The following is a 21,198-nucleotide window of genomic DNA, read 5'->3' on the forward strand; positions in this document are numbered from 1 at the left end:
CTTTCCCTTTTTCTTGGGGGGAACCTTTCCCCCCCTGTGGTTGGATAAATAGGGAGCTGAGGCAGGATGTACTAAACAAATGACAAGAAAGCCCACTGGAAACAATGGGAGATGCCTGAAGGACCATTGAATATAATGGGGGCAAGGAATGCTAACTGACTGAAAATGCTTTAGAGACCTGCCCTGGGCCTGGAATGACTGCCCAGAGTGGGCCCAGATGGACTGCTCTGGGACTGGAATAACAGCCCCCAGAATGGAATGTGCTTCCTGAGGCAGCATATGTATACTATGTGTGGAATGACAGGCCCCAAAGTGGAATGATGGTCCCTGGGAGCAGTGTTCCCTCTAAGCTGAGTTAGTGTGATCTGTGCAAATTTAGTGCCGTTATCTTTATAAACAGCTGTGCCAGACTTCATATACTTTGTCCATTGAAAATAATGGTCCTGAACTCTGAAACTCAATGAAATTGCTGAGCGGTCGGGTTAGAACGGATAAAAGGAAGTACATCTTCACCCAAAGAGTGATTAACACATGGAATTCACTGACACAGGAAGTGGTGGCGGCTACAAGCATGGACGGCTTCAAAAGGGAATTAGATAAGCATATGGAGCAGAGGTCCATCAGTGGCTATTAGCCACAAGGTATAGATAGGGGCTCTGGGGCAAGTGATGCTCTGTCTTCTTGGTGCTTGGGGGGGCCAACAGTGGGAGGGCTTCTAATGTCCTGGCTCCACTAATGGACCTCCTGATGGCACCTGGTATTTTTGGCCACTGTGTGACAGAGTGTTGGACTGGATGGGCCTTTGGCCTCATCCAACATTGGCGTCTCTTATGTTCTTATGTTCTTACAAGATTTTGAATCCCCAAATGGTAATGTCTTAACTGGAAATAAGTAATCACAATAACACAGAGACCCCAGCCCAGATCTGAAGTTATAATGAAAATTTTCTCAATACACACCCCTAAAACATATCCTTCCCACCTCCTCCTGTCTTCTGCAGGCCCCTCTCTTGATTTGATTTATTTAATTTATACCCCGCCCTCGCCACCAAATCAGGCCTAGGACAGCTCTTGAGAGTTAGGGGACCCTTGTGAAAAGTGTGGGCTGTGTCTTGAGTGGAAAATCCATAAAAACTGTAGACCTCTCCTCTTATTTGAATGAAAGTGGTTTCCGCTCAATAGAATAGGGTTGCCAACATCCAGGTGGTACCTGGAGATCTCCCACTATTACAGTTACTTTCCAGACTGCAGAGATTAGTTCCCCTGGAGAAAATGGCTGCTTTGGAGGGTAGACTTTTAAGTCATTCTACCCCACTGAAGTCCCTTCCCTCCCTAAACTCTGCCCTCCCCAGACTCCATCCCCCAAATCTCCAGGTATTTCCCATCCCAGAGTTGGCAACCTACAACAGAAGAACAGCTTTGAATCCCATTGATGGAATTTATAAAAAGTCAGGGAAGGGAAGTTCTACTTGCCTAATGAAACTGAGTGGGAAGCTTGTGGTTGAAAGAGCAGAGTATTCTGAAAATCCATAAGGACTTTAGTTGCTGTGGTTTATTGCTCAGTGTTGGGGTCAAAAAAGACAGTGCTCTAAAAGTGCAGCTCAAAAATGGCAGTTGCATTAATAAGGTTCCCAATCCCCTGTATAATATCCAGTTACAGCATACCTGCATCCTGTTTCAGGTTTCCCTACCCCCTGCCAGAAGCAGCTAATAATATGAAGTAGAAAGCACAGTTATACCACTGGGCCATAATCCACTTGTTATAGATCAGTGATACTCAACCAGTGACTTGGGAGCCACATGTGGCTCTTTGACATGCCACCTGTGGATTTTCTGAGCCCCATTCCCCAATGTGGCACCCATCACAGGAAAGTAGACAAGACCATTCATTGCCCAGTAGGTTTGTAGTGACCACCTTGGAACACTAGAGGAACTGGAGGATAAGTAAGCTGTGAGCATCACTGAACTGTGGGTAAGGGATGGATATAAATTGTCCATCCACTCCTACTGTGGACACACTCATCCTCACAGACTCCATGCTCTCAACCCAGGCTAACACCCAGGCAGTTGTGTGGAGTCGAAAAAAACTGACTGCAGATAAGAGAAATTAAAACTGCCACCACAACAGCAGCCCCTGGAACAGAGCAAGCTAGCCACAATTGGGTGGTGGACTCCCCTTTCTCCACAACCAGCTTGCTCTCCTTCAGGCACCTTGGTAATCTCACTTTCTTGCTTGAGTTCCTATAGGACAGAATGAGAAGGTAGAGAAGGAAACCCTCTTCTCACTCTAGATGCACAAGGACTGGCTAAGCTTTAATAGTTGGGGAGAGAAACATCCATGGGGTGGAGGTGTTTCATCCCTTGGAAAGAGATGAGGGGGGGACAAGGTCCCTTGTTCTCACTGTATTGTAGGCCCCATCTGGATTGGGCCTGTGCTGAATTTTTGTATGGTTGAATTCATCTCTAAAATGGCATTGGCGGCTGTGTCTAGTTTGGCCCTAAGACATGGTTTTGTTCGATGGTTGAACTGAGCTGAGCCATTATCTTGCTCGTGTAGAGATGTTGCTAATGTACATTTTTCCCTCACAAAGTTCCTCCAGACATTGCTGGGTCAGAGATGCCAAGTGAAGTGAGTGTCATCATTGGGGAAAACATCCAGCTTTTCTGTAAGGCCAATGGAATCCCCTCGCCTGTAATTCAGTGGCTGAAAGATGGAAAACCAGTCAGCAGTGATGAATCTAAGCGGATAAGGTGAAGTGTTGAGATCTCTTGTTATGAAGCAAACCACAGTCCTCATAAGGAAGTAAAGTAAGGAAAGAGGAGAACGGTGACACAAAGAAGTGGAATAAAAAGTGGGAGAAAGCCAAGCCAGAGAGTAGAGTTGGTGAAGAACCCAAACAAAATTCTGGACAAGGCTTTAAGAGTGCTAGATCCATGCTGGCTTTAGATATTTTGCATTTGATACAAAACACAAATGCTATTCGGTCAATACCATTTTTGGTAACCCAACTGTATATAAGGGGCAGTCATGCTACACACAATCATGTTGCTGTATACTGTTGCCATTCTGGGTGAATAGAGCAATGTGTACTTTCTAGCTATGATATGTGCAGTCAGAAACCCAGATTTTCGAGGATATATGCACACCAGAGCATGAAAATAGCATGTTGCACTATTCACACAAAATGGCAACTGCCTGTATCAGAACTATTGTGGGTAGCATGCTCTCCTGTTCTGTGAGATTGGTGCACTGAAAACTAATCACTGAACAGGGCTTTTGAGATTTCGGATGTACTATATATGTGCAAAGAGTATTATGATAAGAACAGGCAAGAGAATATGTTCACTATATTCCATGATGCATGTGGAGGCTAGCTCCTACAAACAAAGGTTTTGAACCCCAGTGCATTCTCAGTATTTTCATGGTATCTTGCCTCAAATACTCTTTTTAGTAGAGCATAATTAATGAAATACAATGGGTAGGATCCAAACCACTGCCTGCAGAGTGAAGATGGATGGTTTTCCTGCCTCTCCACTCTTACCATAGCATACTTGACCCCCTGAAATTCTGTTCCTGGGGGCAAACAGACCTTAAGGAACATCATGGTGGACAAAGTGGAGGGGGGGCCTCCATGGCGGGTGTGGGAAATCAGAAATTGTTTTGCTTTCTCTGCTAATAAAAGAGCTGTTCCACCAGCATAACTGCCATTCTGCTGGTGGAATGTCATATTTGGATCCAACCCAATAAATGAATGGTGGTAGGAATATTTTAAATGATTCTTCAAGAGGGAGAATGGCAGCAGGGAAATTTGTGAATGGCTGCTCCACATCATTTCATTATAAAGTCAGCCCAAACTGGCTCTTTCAGTCTCAGCTCACATGAGCCGGTTCCCAGGACCAATTTTGTCAGTTGTGTATGTTGGTTGAGCAGTTCCTTAGAATGTTCATTGTGCACTGACACAAATATGTAATTTCCTCCAGCATGTTTCCAAACCACAACTCAAGCTGCATTTATCCCACCACTGTGCCGATAAACACACAACGAATTATGGCTTGCTGAGCTCTACAGAGATCCTTTCAGCTGGAATTTACTAGCTGGTTAAGTGAAATGATTGTTAACAACCCAGTTAATTGCTAACCATGTTTCTTGGGAAAAAGCCCTGTCAGTTTTAAAGGAATTTACTTCATTTATGTGCTTCAGATTGCAGCACTAAACATTCAAATGACAATAGAATATTTTCTGAGGATTTAGGTAGGAAAGCAGCTGTTCTAGCAGAATGAATCCACAGAACCTAGATCCTCTGTCATTATATCATGTTGTTGTTGTTGTTGTTGTTAACCATTCAGTTGTGTCCAACTCTTGGCGATTCTATGGGCCAGCTCTCTCCATGTTTTCCAATCTTGTACTGTTTCGTTGAGTCATTCCATGCTCAGGCTGCTGTCAACTTTTATGGTGTCTAGCCACCGTGTTCTTTGGCAGCCCGATTTCCTTTTGCCACTAACCAATCCAAGCATAATTGCTTTTTCTAGTGAGTTCTTCCGCATGACATGGCCAAAATAAGTCAGCCACAGTTTCCAAAACTAGAGATCTATGTTCAGTCACATACCCTTTGTATCAAAGTCACCTCCTAAGTATTTACATTTTCTGTACAGTCCTAAACAGAGTTATATCTGTATAAGTCTATTGAAGCCAATGGGCTTAGGGTGGCACTGTTATGGCCAAACTAGATGATACATCTAATTTATGGCCACCACAGGGACTTGCAACTGCAGAGCCCAGCGTGACCTGGGATAGGGCGATTAATAAATAGAAACAACAACAACAACAATTCCTTGTAGGAACTCAATCCCCATATGCTGTCGGGGACTAATTAATAATGCTTTCCTGGCAGTTTCAGGTAGGGAAAATGATGTGGGAGGGGCTCAAGGCCCTCCTTTCTCTGTGCCACAGTCCTAATACAAACCAAGCCTCTGTAGTGAATTGGGATTGAGCTCCCTTTCGGGACTTGTAGCTACTGTGTGCTTGCAAGTCCCTGTGGTAGCCACGAGTTAGATGAAACATCTAGTTTGGCTCTTAAAAATTTAGTTTTCTGAAATGTCTTTTCTAGTGTGGCTCCAGATGGCAGCTCATTGAACATTTTTGGGGCACTAACCAGTGATGTGGGAAAATATACTTGCATAGCTACCAATCCTGCAGGGGAAGAAGACCGAATTTTCAGTGTGAACGTATATGGTGAGTTTTGGGGTGGGGGGAGTTGTAACAGGGCAAAGGTGGAGCACCATTTGTCTTATAAGATTGTCACTGCTCTAAAAAGGAAGGATTTAAAATGTATCTTCATGTAATACGTAACTGTTGCTTAAAGTAAGATAATGTATTTTGTAGAGTAGGAGTAGGTAACACAGGGGCCTGTGGGCCGCTTGGACCCTTAAGCAACATGTGTGTGTGTGTGTGTGTAAAGTGCTGTCAAGATGCAGCTGACTTGGAAACCCCAGCCAAGGGGCTTTCAAGGCAAGTGCAAAGCAGAGGTGGTTTGCCATCACCTTCCTCTGCAGAGTCTTCCTTGGTGCCTACCCCTCCATGTAACAGCCCTGCTTCACTTCTGAGATATGATGAAATTGGACTATACCATGCCGCCTTTCCTCCCAAGCAATACATGGGGCACACAAATATTTTACTGAGATATATGTCTGGTCCTTATGATTACAAAGATACATTAGAAGCGTGAGGGCAATACTTTGATAAGGCATTGGGTTGGATCCAGAGGTCTCATTCCACTGGTATAGTGACAGTTCTGCATGCATAGTAGCACACCAGTTTTTGGTGATTCTTCCTTGCCACTGCAGACTCTCACTTTGTGCCTGACATTGTTCCCATGCATTCCTTGACTCCCTTCACCAGGTGGTTCAGTGAGCTGCAGTTGCAGGGGGGAAGGCAGAACTTTTTTACCCTCTCTACTCATCACCTTTAGATTCTGGCTGCGATTGCATTTTAGATGCACTCATAATAGCCTTATTGCCTATATGTTGAAAGATTCACATCCCTCTGCCTGGCTCTTGGCTATTGAAAAGAAAATTAATTCTATTGGCTTTAATCTGAATGATTTTGTCACTTTAACAGAGCCGGAGGTTTTTACTCTGCTTAAGCAGAGACTTATCGATATAGAAATGCAAGAGCTCAGAGCTCTTGCTTCCGGTAGGTGTTCCTCAGTTAGATGGGCCTATCCACTCTCTGGTGCTCCACCACAATATTTTTTCTCCCTGATATCACCGCAATTGTGCAGAGCTTACATGCTAGCACGGTTCAATGTTCTCCCCTCCGCCATTCTTGAGGGGAGATATAAGAAAATCCCTTATGCAATTAGATATTGCGGATGCAGTAAGAGAGAACTAGAAACAGTTGAGCATGTACTTTTATGCTGTAACCTGCTAAATGACATTCGAGCAAAATTTCTGGAAGTCCCCCTTAGCAAGGTTGCATGCCAACCGGATGGAAGCAAGCTACACTACCTCCTTACTTCCCGGGATTCGGAGATTATTGAATTGACTGCCAAGTTCTTTTATGCTCTTATAAAACGGAAAAATGTCCTTGATCATTCTAATTGAGATCAATGAGTTGCATAATTTAATTCAAGGTTCTGCGGTTGGGCAAATTTTATCTTGCTATAATTTTAAGCTTATATAAATAGCCATACCTTGTAATGCTTTTAGAAGTTATTTATTTTCCACAAATTTTATAGGATTGTTTTACCCCAATGGCAACTGTTTAATATTTTATGCCAATAAAAGGTATTTGTTGTTGTTGTTGTTGTACCCTCTCTACTTTGCTGGTAATGCTTTGCATCCAACGCATTACAGAAAGAAGTCTAACAAAGTCAAATGAAGCTTCAAATAATGTTTTGTTTTTAAAATCCTATAGTTTCTAAGAAAAATGGAAGTTCAGTCAAATTTTTCACATTCAGAATTTATTATTTTAGAATATCCTTAAAATAACTGAACACGCACATATCATGTGCTCGTTCTGCCTAAGCTAACATAGCACTGGCTTTCCCCTCTTTGGGTTGTTGCGATAAAGGCCTGACTAAGAATTAACTAATGGCCCTTTCTGTGCCAAAAAAGTTAAAAGACTCCCTCACAGGCCTACAAAGGAGCAAACTCCTGGGGCCAGTTTCCCCAAAATGCTGAATATGGAATCACGGTACAGCATACCAGGGGGGGGGGGATATGTGTGTGTGTGTGTGTGTGAAAGTATTTAAAACAAGAGAAGGTAAAGGGAATAGTCACAGGCCAACGTTCAACAAATCCAGTATTGAAGAATGAAAAGCATAAACAAGATTACAATGAGAAACACAATATATTTTAGAAATCTCTGATGAAACTATCCATTTCCAACCTCTGGAGGTATTTTTTCAAAGACTTTAGAAACCAGACAATATTTCTTCCAACTGAAAGTCCCTCTAGCATTTTTCTTGATGGCCAGGCCTAATTATATCTTCAGTACAGTTGCTACTATTGAGTTTACCTCAGGACTGCTGATTCTTCTCATTCAGAGCCCCACAGGCTGCTCTGTTATGCCTCTTTAGCTAGGGACATCTAAATGGCAGTCAACAGTCAAGATACAGTTTCTGAAGCAATTTTATCTGGCCCCTAGTAGCCCTACCAACATGCTGTCAAATTACGAGAAGCACAGTTTCCACATTTGGATGGTTACATTTCTTTGGTTTAGTATGTAAATATGTGCTCCATAACTACGAAGTGTTTTCTGCTTGATGCCAACTTTATTATGGAACTTGACTGCTCCAGGCCCCAGATCAGGTCTGGATATTAGATTATCTCCCAAAATGGCAGAAACTGGTAACCTGTTAGCCTCCTAGTGTGGTTTTCATCTCTCCTGGTATCCTGAAAATGTGGCAAGAAGGGACTTTGCTACAGCCTTTTCTGTGCTGAAAAGTTGAGAAGCGCATGAATGGTGGCTTCCAAAAAAGCAATACTCAGTGGGATATTATGGCACTACGTAACTGAAGGATACAATTGCTTAAATGTTAAGACACAATCATTATTGCTTGTACCTCCTTTGATAGATTAAACAGGAACTGCTTGCTGGCTACAAACACAATTTTTAGAAAGATTTATAAAGCAATTCAGCATGACTTGCAGTTGTCTGGCAAGAGAATTGCATGGGGGTTGGGTTGCTGAGTGCAACGTTTGGATATTATTTAGCTTGGAACACTATGGGGAATGGTTTTCTTGGATGGGAAAAGTTGTATTTCTGCCATCTTGGGGTTCAGGACAAGGTGAGCTGCTTCCTCAGGAATAATTTCATACACTGACCATTTAACTTTTTTCTCCATTTATTTTCCCTACCTGTTTGGCTGCCAAATGTAGTTCCGCCAATTATCACTAAGAATATGGATGAGCCAGAGTCTGTAACCGCCATACTGGACACTTCAGTAAGCATTCAATGTCAAGCTGTGGGCACTCCTCCTCCACAGATAAACTGGCTAAAGAATGGGCTTCCTCTTTCTATCTCCTCTCACATCCGACTTCTCTCAGGTGGACAGATTCTCAGGTAAGATTTCAAGTATTTAAACTTTATTCAGTCTCAGTCCTTGCCCATTAGGTCAGCAAATAAGACTGATTTGATGGATCAAAGTATTATTATTATTATTTATTTAATTTATACCCCACCCTATCCCACAAGTGGGCTCAGTGCAGCTTACAACCCAAGATTCATAAAACAATAAAACCAATAAAACAACAGATGACACAATAAACAATAACAGATATCAAGGGATAAGACGAGGGCCTGTTCCAGGTTTTGGGGAGCCCCAGGCAAAGAGTGCCAAGCCCCCCCATCCCTCTGCCCACCACCAGCCTCCTCCTTCCTTTCCCCCACCTGCCTGTGCATCTGCCCACCACCAGCACTCACAGCTACCCTTACTGCCTGCAGCTGGGAACGCCGGTGGCAAAGTGCTTGCAAGCCAGCAAGAGCAGGAAGGGCCCCCAGGCAGGTGGCAGGGGAGGTGCATGGGCAGGGAGCAGATGGCAGTGGGCCCCATTCGAAGGCCCCACCTCAGGGTATGCTAATACCGGCCTTGTGGAGGACTATTTGCTCGAGGTGACTGGTTCTGAATTTTCTCTGTTTGGCTCTGATATTAATTCTCCACAACTTTTATCACACACAGTGTATTTTTTCAGGCTTTGTAGAGCTCCTTGTGCCCCATGTTCCTGACATTAGGGCTAGTAGTTCTTAAAGTTCTTAAACAGCTTATGAAGGGAACAAAAGGCATATTTTGATAACAACAGACGAGATTGGGAGGAAGGGGAAAGTAAGATCAATAAATTTCATAGGAGTTTGTTACACTGGCATCCTGTCCTTCTGTGAAGAATCCTGGACAATCTCCTTCCAGGCCTGCCTTCCGTTGTACCTCTTTGGTAGCCCATTGCTTTGATCTGCAAAATTCTAAGGGGAGGTAAAAGGACTGAAGGCGGTTTGGTCTACTGGCTCTCTAGTGAGTAGGGAGTTCTTCCAAACAGATCTAGTTCTTCTCTCTCAGCCTTAATTATAACAGGTTTCAGCAAACTGTAGGCTTCTTAATTGTATGTTATAAAAATGCAGGTACTTTGGTAAACTAGAGAGCGAGTTTGGTGTAGTGGTTAAGTGCGCGGACTCTAATCTGGGAGAACTGGGTTTGATTCCCCACTCCTCCACTTGCACCTGCTGATGTGACCTTGGGTCAGTCACAAGCTCTGGCACAGCTGTTCCTGAAAGGGCACAGCTGTTCCTGAAAGGGCAGTTTGTGTCAGAGCTCTCTCAGCCCCACCCACCTCACAGGGTGTCTGTTGTGGGGAGGGGAAGGGAAAGGAGTTTGTAAGCTGCTCCGAGACTCCAAGTGAAGGGCGGGGTATAAATCCAATCTCCTCTTCTTCTTCTTCTGGTGGAAATTTCTCTCTAAAGAGAAAGGACTGAGGAACTACCACTGAGAACAGCTGTCTATGTACCCTTATAATTCAATGTAGTACATGAATAATACTTTCCAAAAGTTATATTCAGCCATTTTCAGAAATTGCAACAGATCACAGAAAGAAGTCGTCCCCACCCCAAGATCATTCTGTGGAAATCAGAGCTCAGACTTTCCCTTTGACTAGCTGACTATCTTGTTTTTTGCCATTATATCACAGCTAACTTATAGCGATCCCATGAAGAGACATTCAAAGGTGGTTTGCCAGTGCCTGTCTCCACATCATGCCCCTGGTATTCCTTGGCGGTCTCCCATCCAAATACTAGCCAGGGTCAACCCTACTTAGCTTCCAAGATCTAAGAGATTAGGCTAGCCTGCGCTATCCAGTTGAGTCAGTTGACTATCAAAAGGTACTAAAGGTTATAGGCAGACCCTGATGAGATGTTATTTTTATTAATATTTTTAAGTGTGCATGTATCCATATATTTTATACAATTCATAACACTTCATTTTCTGTATATTCTCCTCTATCAAGAAATCATATTAAACATTGAAAGCATATAAATAATCTCCATCCTCATTATCTTATTCCATTTCTTTACCTGCTTAACCAAACCACTGTACAACTTCATATTCTAAACATTATTAGATTCTTCCTTAATTTATCTTAGACTTGTTAACTTCTGTAGCTGGATTCCCTCCATACATACTTATTTTATACTTATACTGTGTCTTCTTCCAAACCTAGAAAGAAAAGTTGAACAGGGTTGCCTCCGAAACCCTCCTCCCTTTGATCGGAGGTCTTGGGGGGGCACACCCTTCCCCTCCTTGCTATGCCGTTGGTTTAACAGTTCCATTCCTATTTTCTATTTTTTATTATTATTATTAGTATTAGTAGTAGTAGTAGTAGTAGTAGTAGTAGTAGTAGTAGTAACATTTATCCTATCTATTAACCCTATCTTATTCTACATACTAACATGCTAACTCTAACTTACTTTATGAATTGCTTTCTACCACTCTGCTACCAAACATAATGTCTCAGTTCAAACACTTTCATTACTTAATTTAGTTACTAAATTTTTCCCTGTAATCTCATTAAAAGATGTAAACATTTTGCTTTCCAAATTAATGACTAGATGTACAAGGGGCAGCCATCTATACTCAATTCCTTTATCTCTGAGGATTTTCACTGTTTCCCTGAGACTTCTTCTTGCAATAATTACCTCCACTGGAATGTCAGGAAACAGATATACAGTTGTGTCCTCCAAGCTCAGTTCTTGCTTGTCTCTCACGATTGCAAAAAGTTTATTTTTTTTTCTGCAGCTGTTTAAACTCAACAATTATGTCTGGAGAAGCATTTTCAGGGGCCTTTTTGGAGATGTTTAGCTGGAAGGCGGAGCTGATGGTACTCCTGGTACTCCTGCTTTGAGAAGGATTTGAGTCAGCCATTTGTTTAAAGCTGCAGAGAGATTTTCTTTTTCAACAAAGTTTACAGATACTCCACGTAGTTTAGCTTTCTTCTCTCTCAGTTTTGCTTCCTGGAGTATAATTCTATTCTTAGCCCATATGTCAAATTCTTTAAATTCTTTGATGTCTTCTGCATTCTTTTTTGCTGACTGATGTGCTGATTCAGCTTTCCTCTGTCGTTTTCAATGCTGCAGTAAGTTCGTCTAATTTCTTATTTATTGGCTCAATGGTTTGTTTGAGCTTTTCAAATGCCTTCTTTAATTGTCCAACCTCTCCACTCAGTGACTTTATATCATTCTTAATTTTGTTTCTTATCTCTGTTAGGGCAAGCAATAACACAGTCTGTTGCGTTTGAACGGGGTTACTCCCCCCTACCGCCATTTCCTCTAACAGAGAAGCCTCCAGGTCTGAGTCATCTGAGTGTTCTATGTCAATATTGCTCTTTTTAGGAGGTCTGTAAGGAGGATTTTTGGCAGCTTTCTTTGCTCTAGTTCTTCCCATACCTGGCATTGATATTCTATTCCAGTCAAGGCTATGTTTTCTGTAAGCAGAGCTCTAATCCTCTGTGGGAATAGCAGGAGATGGAAGGGATGCAGCCAGCCGGAAACTCAGCTGCCATGCCCCCTGATGAGATGTTATCATATAACTGATGAATAATGTCCTTGCAGTTTCATTGGTCCTTATCTTGGGAAGGTCTGTAATGTGGTGCACACCAGGCAGAACAATGTGTTGTGTGCTATAATCTTTTGATCAATTATTATGGTTGTGTCCTTCACAGAATTCTAAGAGCACAAATAGCTGATGTTGGCATGTATACATGTGTAGCATCCAACAGAGCTGGTGTGGACAATAAGCATCATAGCCTTCAGGTGTATGGTAAGTCTCTTTGAGTGTGTGTGTCTAAAATAAAGTGAAATTGTAACGTTCCCTTCCTGAGTAAATTTCTTAAAGTGACGTCTATCTTGCTTTCTGTCCCACTTCTGATCCCTGTACAAATCCCTGCCATCTATTGAAATCTTTCATCCTTAAACATTTCAAACCTTTAAAAAAATGAAGTTTTAGCCTTTAGAACAGATGGTTCCTTACTTCTGGTTTTGAATTAAGGGATTTTAATATTTGTATTGTTTTATTTGTATCTGCCTGCAGGCCGTCTTTTGTAAGCCGCCCAGAGCCTGTTTACAGGGTGGGCGGGGTATAAATGTAAATATAAATAAATAAATAAATAGGGCTGCAACTAAACAACTTAATGTTCATAGTCATGTGTATCAGGAAGCGTCCTCCATTTTTGAAGCTTTTGGGAATTTTTATGTTTACATTGTTGTTTCTATACTTCCTTTCAGTGGCCATCTGCTCAGTTGCTGACACCATTGTCCTGGTGACCAAGGGGACGTTGTCTTTGTCATGTGTGATTTGATAATATAAACTAAAGTGCACCAGTTTATAAACTAAAGTGCACCAGTTGCCACAGCCAATAGGATTACATTAAGTGTGGACCAAATGGGTTCAAGAACTATGATGGGGGGGGGGGAGAGAACTGTGATGGAAAAGAAGGGAAATTGTTTTAAGCAGCAATCGGGGTAGCAAAAGGGCACTGGTCAGTTATGAAATAACACTGATGTTTAGTGAGGCATTCTGTTCTGGTTCATCTGCTTGCAGGCCCATAGCTACAGCGGGGCATCTTCGGGCTTGGCCCCCCAACTTACTGCCCAGCCCCCCTCCCATCCAGCTGGTTTATTTTATTTTTCGTGTGCACCATGGCCACGCCGAGCTGAGCCATCACCTTGCCCTGCCTGCTGTGTACCTCTGGCTAGCTGTGGGCGAGGCACTCCACAGGGCAGGTCTGATCCCTAGTCCAGCCCTCTCTCTCATCACTCTTTTCCAGCTTTTACTCTCTCATTGCTCCTGACATAGTACCCCCCAACTTATTTAAATGCCCTCCAAAGTCAAAAATCCTGGCTATGGCCATGTCTGTGTGCAACCTTAATTGAGACCAAATGGCATGACAACTACCTCTGCAAAGCAACTTGCAAATAATGTATGTGGAAAATTTTGTTTAGCATGGATCCTTTAAAGGAAAATATTATTCTCAACCTCTGTCAGCCTAGAGAACGTATTGCAGACTTCCTTGTTGGGCGAGATGTACTTTTAAATGAATGCTCTAATTTCTTCTTCATTGTTTTTCTGCAGTACCGCCAAGCATAGACAATAGTGGAGGAATGGAAGAAGTCACTACCATAAAAGGAAATCCAGCCTCCTTGTTGTGCTTGGCCAATGGAACACCAGCCCCCAAAATATTGTGGCATAAAGATGACCAACCCGTAAACCTTGACTTCCATGTGACTTTAGAAAACCAAGGAATGTCTCTTCATATTGCAAAGTCAGAGACTGACGACACAGGCAGATACACCTGTGTAGCATCCAATGAAGCTGGGGAAGTCAGCAAGCATTTTACTCTCAAAGTGTTGGGTATGGAATTTAAATTTTGCAATGCTATAATGTTAAGACCTTGGACCACTGGCCAGTCTCAGGCTGTCATAAGCAAGCAACTTAGATCAAGGACCTAAATCATTGTCTATAAAATTGCTGCCATAAACATTCAGTGTTTAAAAGCACCAGTTGCATTGGCTGAAATCTCAGGAAGCATGCAGGGAATCAGGAAGCATGCTAAACCTTGGCTTCCTTTGTGGGTGTTACCTAGATATGGCTAACTTCCAATGTGATTTGAGTGTCCATGTGGATCATTTTCAAATGGCAGTCATGCAATAAGTAGCCATCTTTTTCAGAGTTTCCCTAAAATGCTTTCAACAGCCTAAAGTGAATTAGCACCAATTAGGACCCGATCTCAGGGCTGATTCAGACAGCAATAGCATGGAAGAGGCTTCTCCATGGTGTCTTCCTAGGGCACCTGGGTTTGTAACTGTGTTCATCATTATGGTTTGTCCTTCTCCTTCTGCAGAACCTCCTCACATTAATGGATCAGAACATCCAGAAGAAATTTCTATAGTGGTTAACAATCCATTGGAGCTCCTCTGTATGTCAACTGGCATCCCAGTCCCTAAAATCACATGGATGAAGGATGGGCGCCCACTGCCCCAAACAGATGAGATTCATGTCCTGAGAGGAGGAGAGGTTCTTCGGATATCTAATGCCCAGGTAACTGGAACAGAATCATTAAATTAAGGGTCACCTTAGCCAAATGTTTCTACAACCATTACCAGCTTTTTCTTTAATGTAGATGAGTTTTGTTCCTAATCGGGTTTGTTTATTTGGTAGGTGGAAGATACTGGCAGATACACCTGTTTGGCTTCTAGTCCTGCAGGAGATGATGACAAGGAATATTTGCTGAGAGTTCATGGTAAAGTCCGTTTAGGATTTATTCTGCTGCATAAATGCTGTTGTACAGTTCTCCCTGCTTTTTCCTGAAGCTTTATAGTGCCTCCACACAAGCCCAGGATAAGACAGAAGAACTGGGGTTTTCTCAATTAGCACTGCATCTTTCTCTCTCTTCTCTTTATAAGTGGGTTTAATGAAATAGCAGAAATTTTTGGTATTTGTAAGTAATATTTTTTTAAAAGAATTCAGCTCGTCTTCTGGTCCATCTATTGGTCAAAAATAAGGAAGAGAAGAAAACATTCAATTATTGTGATAGCACAGTTTGCGAACATTCCAGATGTTTCCTAACATACTGATTCCATGTACACAAATCAGTTTCACTGATGTGGTACAATCTAAAGGACCTGTTTCTGAGAAATTCATACACACATCCAAGCTTTTGTGTACCTCTTTCCTAGTGGAGCTTCCAGACCTGTCTTACTAGGCAGTCCTAGGCAGAGTTATACCCTTCTAAGTTCATTGAAGTCATTGAGTTCAGAAGGGTGTAACTCTGTTTAGGACTGCACTGTTAAACACCAAATGGGCTGTGTTTTATGTATGCAGATTAGGAACTTGGATACACATGTATTACACATTTTGCTGGATCTGAGGCACAGTTCCTTTTTACAAGCAGTTGCAGAGGAAAGCAGTCATATATAGATCATGACCTGCAAAAGAGTCAGGAAAATGCTGGAATAGGATTCAGCATTTGGCAGTGAGGAAAGTCAATCAGTTAAGGCTGCTCCGCATAACTGTTTTGGCGTGCGCTAGTGATAGGAAAATCCTAGCTTTAAACATGGGGTAGCAAAGGTTTGCCAGAAATCAGATCCAGGAAGAATTCAACCTATGTCAGTGCATACAGGCAAATACTAAGCAAAGACTGAAGAGGGCAGAAGAAGATGTGTTGAAACAATTGTGTGCATTGGGTCTCGGGCATTAGAAACATATAGTATGACCTTAAATTTGGAGGAACACCCACAACAGATTAATTTACTCTGAGCTTTGCAAAAGTTCTCAGCTAGGTGTCACTTATCAGCTTATCCATACCTACCTCAAATTAAGTTACCGTACGCACTGTGTTTTCCTCCCCTTTAAAACAGTTCCCCCTAACATTGCCGGCACGAGTGGGCCCCAGCATCTCAGTGTGCTGCGGAACAGGCAGATTATACTGGAGTGCAAGTCGGATGCGGTGCCACCTCCTACAATCGTGTGGCTCAAAGATGGGGAGCTTTTGCAGGTGCGTCCTCTGGTCTTTGTGCCAACAGTTTTGTTGTGGTTTTGTATCCCTTGACCTAAATTAGCCATGACCTTATGAAGATGTGCAAACTGCCCATACAGTGGGTGGTTAGGATGGTGACAGCCTGGCCTAATATGACCTCCTCATTGATATTTCCAAAATATTTGCCAGAGTAGAGCCCTATGCATGTGGACCTGAGCCACAAAATTTGTACTCTTCAGATTTGTGGCTGAGCTTTATGCAGCAGGCCTCTATGCAGACATTATTTATTTCATTTATACCCTGCCTTTCTCCCCAGTGGGGGCCCATAATGGCTTATGTCATTCTCCTCTCCTCCAGTTTATCCTCACAACAATCCTATGAAGTAGGTTAGGTGGAGAGTGAGTAGAAAAAGAGTTGATCTTTATACCCTAAGGAGTCTCAAAGCAGTTTACGATCTCTTTCCTTTCCTTTCCATACAACAGGCACTTTGTGGCAGGGGTCGTTTCGTAGAAAAAGAGCTAGGGGAACTCATTAGCATAACTCATTAGCATATGCCACACCCCCTGACATCACTGGAAGTGTGTCATAAGGCCACACCCCCTGACATCACTGGAAGTGTGTCATAAGGCCACACACCCCGCCCCCCACAGTCCCGGCCGAGCCCCATCGGCGGTGGACCTGCAAGGCCGGCAGGAGTGCAAGGAAGCCCCACAAAGGCCCTCCAGGCAGGGGTGGGGAGAGGCAGGGAGGAAGCAACTTACCCTCCCTCTTCTCCTGCCTCCTCCTGGCTGAATGAGGGCCGGAAGCGGGGCGGCCGGAAGCGGGGGGCGGGGCTTCGTCATGTTCCCCGCCCCCCATACCTCACCCGGGGGAACTGCGATCCCCCGTGTTTCCCCCCGAAATGACCTCTGCCTTGTGGAGTATGTGGGGCTGAGAGAGTTCTGAGAGAACTGTGAGAGGCCCCAGGTCACCCAGCAGGCTTCATGTGGGGGGGGGGAATCAAACCCAGTTCTCCAGATTACAGTCCCCCACTCTTAACCACTACATCACACTGGCTCTCATAAGTGATTGGCCCCAGGTCACTCGGCAAAGTTCCACAGCAGAGTGGGAATTTGAACTTGGGTCTCCCAGATCCTGGTCTGACACTCTAACCAATTCCACCCCACACTTGGGGAATGGGGCCACTCAATGCTGCACATACAGGCTGCATGTCTGCCAGTACTCTATTTGGATATTTGAAATCTGTTAACCTCACTTAAAAGTTTGTTTATGTATTCTTCCTTACCTTATTTTTTCCATATTTTTCCATAGTTTTCCATATCCCATGAACAAGAATGTTGTTGTTATTGTACGTAGTTAAAAACAATTTGTTTGTGAAAACCTTTCTTAGGCAACTCCTCGAGTTCGCATCCTCTCCAGTGGGAGATACCTGCAGATCAATAATGCTGACCAAAGTGATGTGGCAAACTACACCTGCGTTGCCAGTAATGTTGCAGGACAAACTGCAAGAGAGTTTGTATTGGCTGTGAATGGTAAGAATGGGGGAAGAAACCTTATACAAGCTTTATACATGGCATATCTACAGGTTAGCACAATTTGGAAACTTACATAAGGGTATTAGATAGGCAGACCCCAGATTTTAGCTGAGTCTTTACTGAGATCCCTCTTTTCTGTTTTCCAGTAAAATTTGTATGCAATGGATGGAGTTGGGCTCTATATGGAGAAAAGTGTTCTTTGCAGTAGGAAGTGGTGCCCGCCAGGGTAGAGAGGCTAGAGTTGCCAGGTCTGCGCTGGAAAATACCTGGAGTCTTTGGGGGTGGATCCGGGAGAGGGTGGGGTTTGGGGAGGGGAGGGGCCTTGGCATGGTACAACGCCATAGAGTCCACCATTCAAAACAGCTGATCTCTGTCAGCTGAAGATCAGTTGTGAAAGCGGGAGATCTCCAGGCCCCACCTGGGGGCTGGCAACCCTAAGAGATGCAGTCCTCTGATGCCAGTGTGTTTCTTAAGGGGGGGGGGATTTAATCTTTAATATAGGAAAGAGCAACGCCATAGCTATGATACTGGAATAACATCGCTGGCACTTTGATATTTGATATTGTATTGTTTTAGTGAGTTATTTTAATGGTTTGGTGATTTGATTGTTTTAATCTGTATTTTATTTTGTGTGAGCTGCCCTGAGCCTGCTTTGGCGGGGTAGGGCGGGATATAAATTAGAATATAAATTAAAAATAAATAAATAAGTCATTGTACCTTTATATTTACACAGTGCTGTTAATAAAAGTTTTTCTACCACTTTCAAGATACTTTTCAATTTTACATATCATGACAACCTTGTGAGTCATTTTGTTTCCCATTGTTGAGAGGAACTGGGGCTGATAGACAGTGGCTCCCTTCTATTAAGTCTCTTCCCAACAGAAAAAGACTTCCTTCAACAAGGGAAGATTTTTCTTCATCAGAGGCAACCTTTCACAAAAATTCATTTCTCCAGTGGAGGAAGTCTTTATTGTTGTAAGGAAGACTTAGCGAAGGAGAGTCATAGAATCCAGCTTAACAGAAGGAAGTAAAAGGATCCAACTCAGGGACTGTATAATGTATTAGATAAGCCAATATTTCAGACCAAGGTCCAAGGTAGGCAGCATATCTATGTATCCAAAGTGAGTATCATACTAAACTTGTTATAAATTTATACTGCAGGGCTACATACCAGAAAATTAAGTGGGATAAAAAAATAAATAATTTTCTTTGTACAAGCAATATGCCAGTGTTTGCAGTCTGGAGCATATTAGGTATTCATATAAAACTGTAATGGGTTTTTATGCAGTGTGTTAAAAGAGTTATATAGTCCCACTGCCAACTTCTGTGGACTGAAGCAGATTTTTGGAAGTTATTTTCACATATAAACCCAGCCTTTGTGGAATGGCAGAGAAGCCTGTGCCTAATGAGAGACAGTGGTGGAGATTTCAACAAGTCTCAGAGGAAACTGTTTCTGATGCTATCTGGAATTTTTCCTTTATATAGTTGCTCCTACGATCCAAGGTGGTCCTCAGTCTTCTGTGACTGTGAATATTAATACATCCGCTGCCTTGGAGTGTGTTGCGGAAGGTATTCCAGCTCCAAGAGTCACATGGAGAAAAGATGGAACCGTTTTTGCAGGAAACAGTGCCAGGTAACTTCTGATGGTTCAAGTGAAAAAATTGCAATACCCTCTATAGTTGTTTACTAATATTAGAAAGAAAGCTGATTTATTTGAATGTAGTGTTGGTGGAGAGTTGGTGTTGGAGGAGAGCTGCCAAAAAGAAAAATGGATCCTAGATCAAATCAAGTCGGAACTCTCCCTGGAAGCTAAAATGACTAAACTGTGGTGATCATACTTTGGTCACATTATGAGAAGAAAAGAGTTACTGGAAAATGCAAGGAAGAGTTGAAGCCAGCAGGAACAGAGGAAGATCCAACATGAGATGGGTTGACTCAAACAAGAAAGCCGCGGCCCTCAGTTTGCAAGACCTGAGCAAGGGTGTTAACGATAAGAAGTTATGGGGTTCATTGATTTCATAGGGTCACCACAAGTGGGAAGTGACTTGACAGCACTTAACACACATAACACAAGAAGAAGATCCTTCCCCTTTGGCTTAAATGAGAAACTGAAGGGATAAAAAGGTTGCATAAGCAAGAAGACCTATTCAGGTAGTCATTTATGAATTCAAACTCTATGAAGGGTGGCCTAGACACAAGTGAAATCATATGGCCCACTCCGGAAATGTTTTGGGGAAGAACAGATTTTTAGCTCTGGACTGTTTCAGGTTCTGAACTGGATACTTGAAAGGCCATTCAGAGCTCTGAAACAGAGACTGTAAAAGCCACAAAGATCCGACAACATACGTGCAGAGGACTCAGCAAGTTTTCTGGATTGCTGATGTTGTCCCAGAGCCAGTGTGCTATAGTGGTTAGAGGATCTAACTAGGATCTGGGAGACCCAGGTTCTAATTCCCCATTTGCCATGGCAGTTTGCTTGGTAACCCTGGACCTATCACATACTCTCAGCCTAACCTGCTTTACCGGGTTGTTATGAGAATAAAATTTGGGAGAAAAGCAGGGTATAGATGAAGTAAATAAATAACCGAATGAATTTTTCCATGATGTTTATGAAATAAAAATAAGGTTGGTTAAAACAGTTTATGCATCATGAGCAGTGCTGATATTATTAGTAATTAGTTGGTTGGGGGCTGCAAGGAATCACCAGACAAGGAATAATAAACAAGGACAATGACTTCTCACCCTGCTGTGAAACTCACTGTGCAGCCTTGGGCCAATCACTGTGTCTCAACCTAACTTACCTCACGGGTTTGTAGTGATGATGAAATTGGCTATGAGTGCTCTTTGAGGAAGGGTAGGATAAAATAATAATAGTGTCGCGTCCTCCCTTGGTCCTCAGGGTAGCGCCTCCTGTGGCCGTGTTGCCGAGGTCTGGGTCAGACTCCGGCAGGACGGGCAGCGGTCGGGTCCAAAAAGGGAGAGGGAGTGAGGGGCCTCAGACAGGCAGGGTATGGGGTTAAGATAACCCCGAGCGTCCCTCTGCCAGCACACTGCGAACGTTTCCCACTCTCTCTCTTGCTTGCTGTTCGTCTCTCTGCGTTTCCCTCAATTTCACAGCATGCTTCTCCTCCTCGGCCCCTTCTCCACCCTGCCTTTTATCTTCCCGCCCCGCTCCCGGGACTGCCCCTCCACCCCCGGCTTGGGACACACCCCTCTTTATTTACTGAGATGCCCTCCGGGGTGGAGGTTGGTATGCCGGCGGCCCTGGCAGCCTCTGTGCTGCGCTGCCGCTCCACTGCTGCTCCCGCCGCTCGGCGCTTGCTCTCAGTCTGTTGGCCCCTCTGTCTTGCTCCTCTTCTTCCTAGAGGCCACTCCGCGGGCCCCGGTCTCGTCCCCTGGCGTGGCCGGTGTGGCGTGCGTCAAATGAGATCGCTGCCCCCGTCTCTCGCGCTGGATTGCCGGGTCCTCCTCTCTCTGGTAAGACGTACGGTGGGGGTCCTGTGGGGTTTGTCGGGGGTTCTGGGGTCTGACCCTCACAGCCCATGACCCCCGGAGCGGGACAAATAGTAAATACATAAATTGTTGGGAAATTCCCTTTCCATGGCACAATCACCAGGCCCTCAAAAGCTGAGTTGTATAACTTAACC

General features: G+C 43.5%; 1 protein-coding gene across 1 annotated transcript in view; it reads left to right on the top strand.

The window, feature by feature from the left end:
- Window positions 1-21,198, top strand: part of HMCN1 (hemicentin 1) — a 234,521-nt gene that overhangs the window by 159,034 nt on the left and 54,289 nt on the right. Inside the window, exons 55-64 of the mRNA XM_015415242.1 lie at window positions 2,591-2,750; window positions 5,108-5,232; window positions 8,382-8,565; window positions 12,204-12,301; window positions 13,613-13,891; window positions 14,382-14,578; window positions 14,699-14,780; window positions 15,898-16,034; window positions 17,407-17,548; window positions 19,037-19,184. Coding sequence (XP_015270728.1) covers window positions 2,591-2,750; window positions 5,108-5,232; window positions 8,382-8,565; window positions 12,204-12,301; window positions 13,613-13,891; window positions 14,382-14,578; window positions 14,699-14,780; window positions 15,898-16,034; window positions 17,407-17,548; window positions 19,037-19,184 — 1,552 coding nt within the window. The remainder of the gene's footprint in view (window positions 1-2,590; window positions 2,751-5,107; window positions 5,233-8,381; window positions 8,566-12,203; window positions 12,302-13,612; window positions 13,892-14,381; window positions 14,579-14,698; window positions 14,781-15,897; window positions 16,035-17,406; window positions 17,549-19,036; window positions 19,185-21,198) is intronic.

Source organism: Gekko japonicus, unplaced genomic scaffold (assembly GCF_001447785.1).
Source record: "Gekko japonicus isolate JY-2015 unplaced genomic scaffold, Gekko_japonicus_V1.1 scaffold269, whole genome shotgun sequence".
Classification (NCBI taxonomy): Eukaryota; Metazoa; Chordata; class Lepidosauria; order Squamata; family Gekkonidae; genus Gekko; species Gekko japonicus.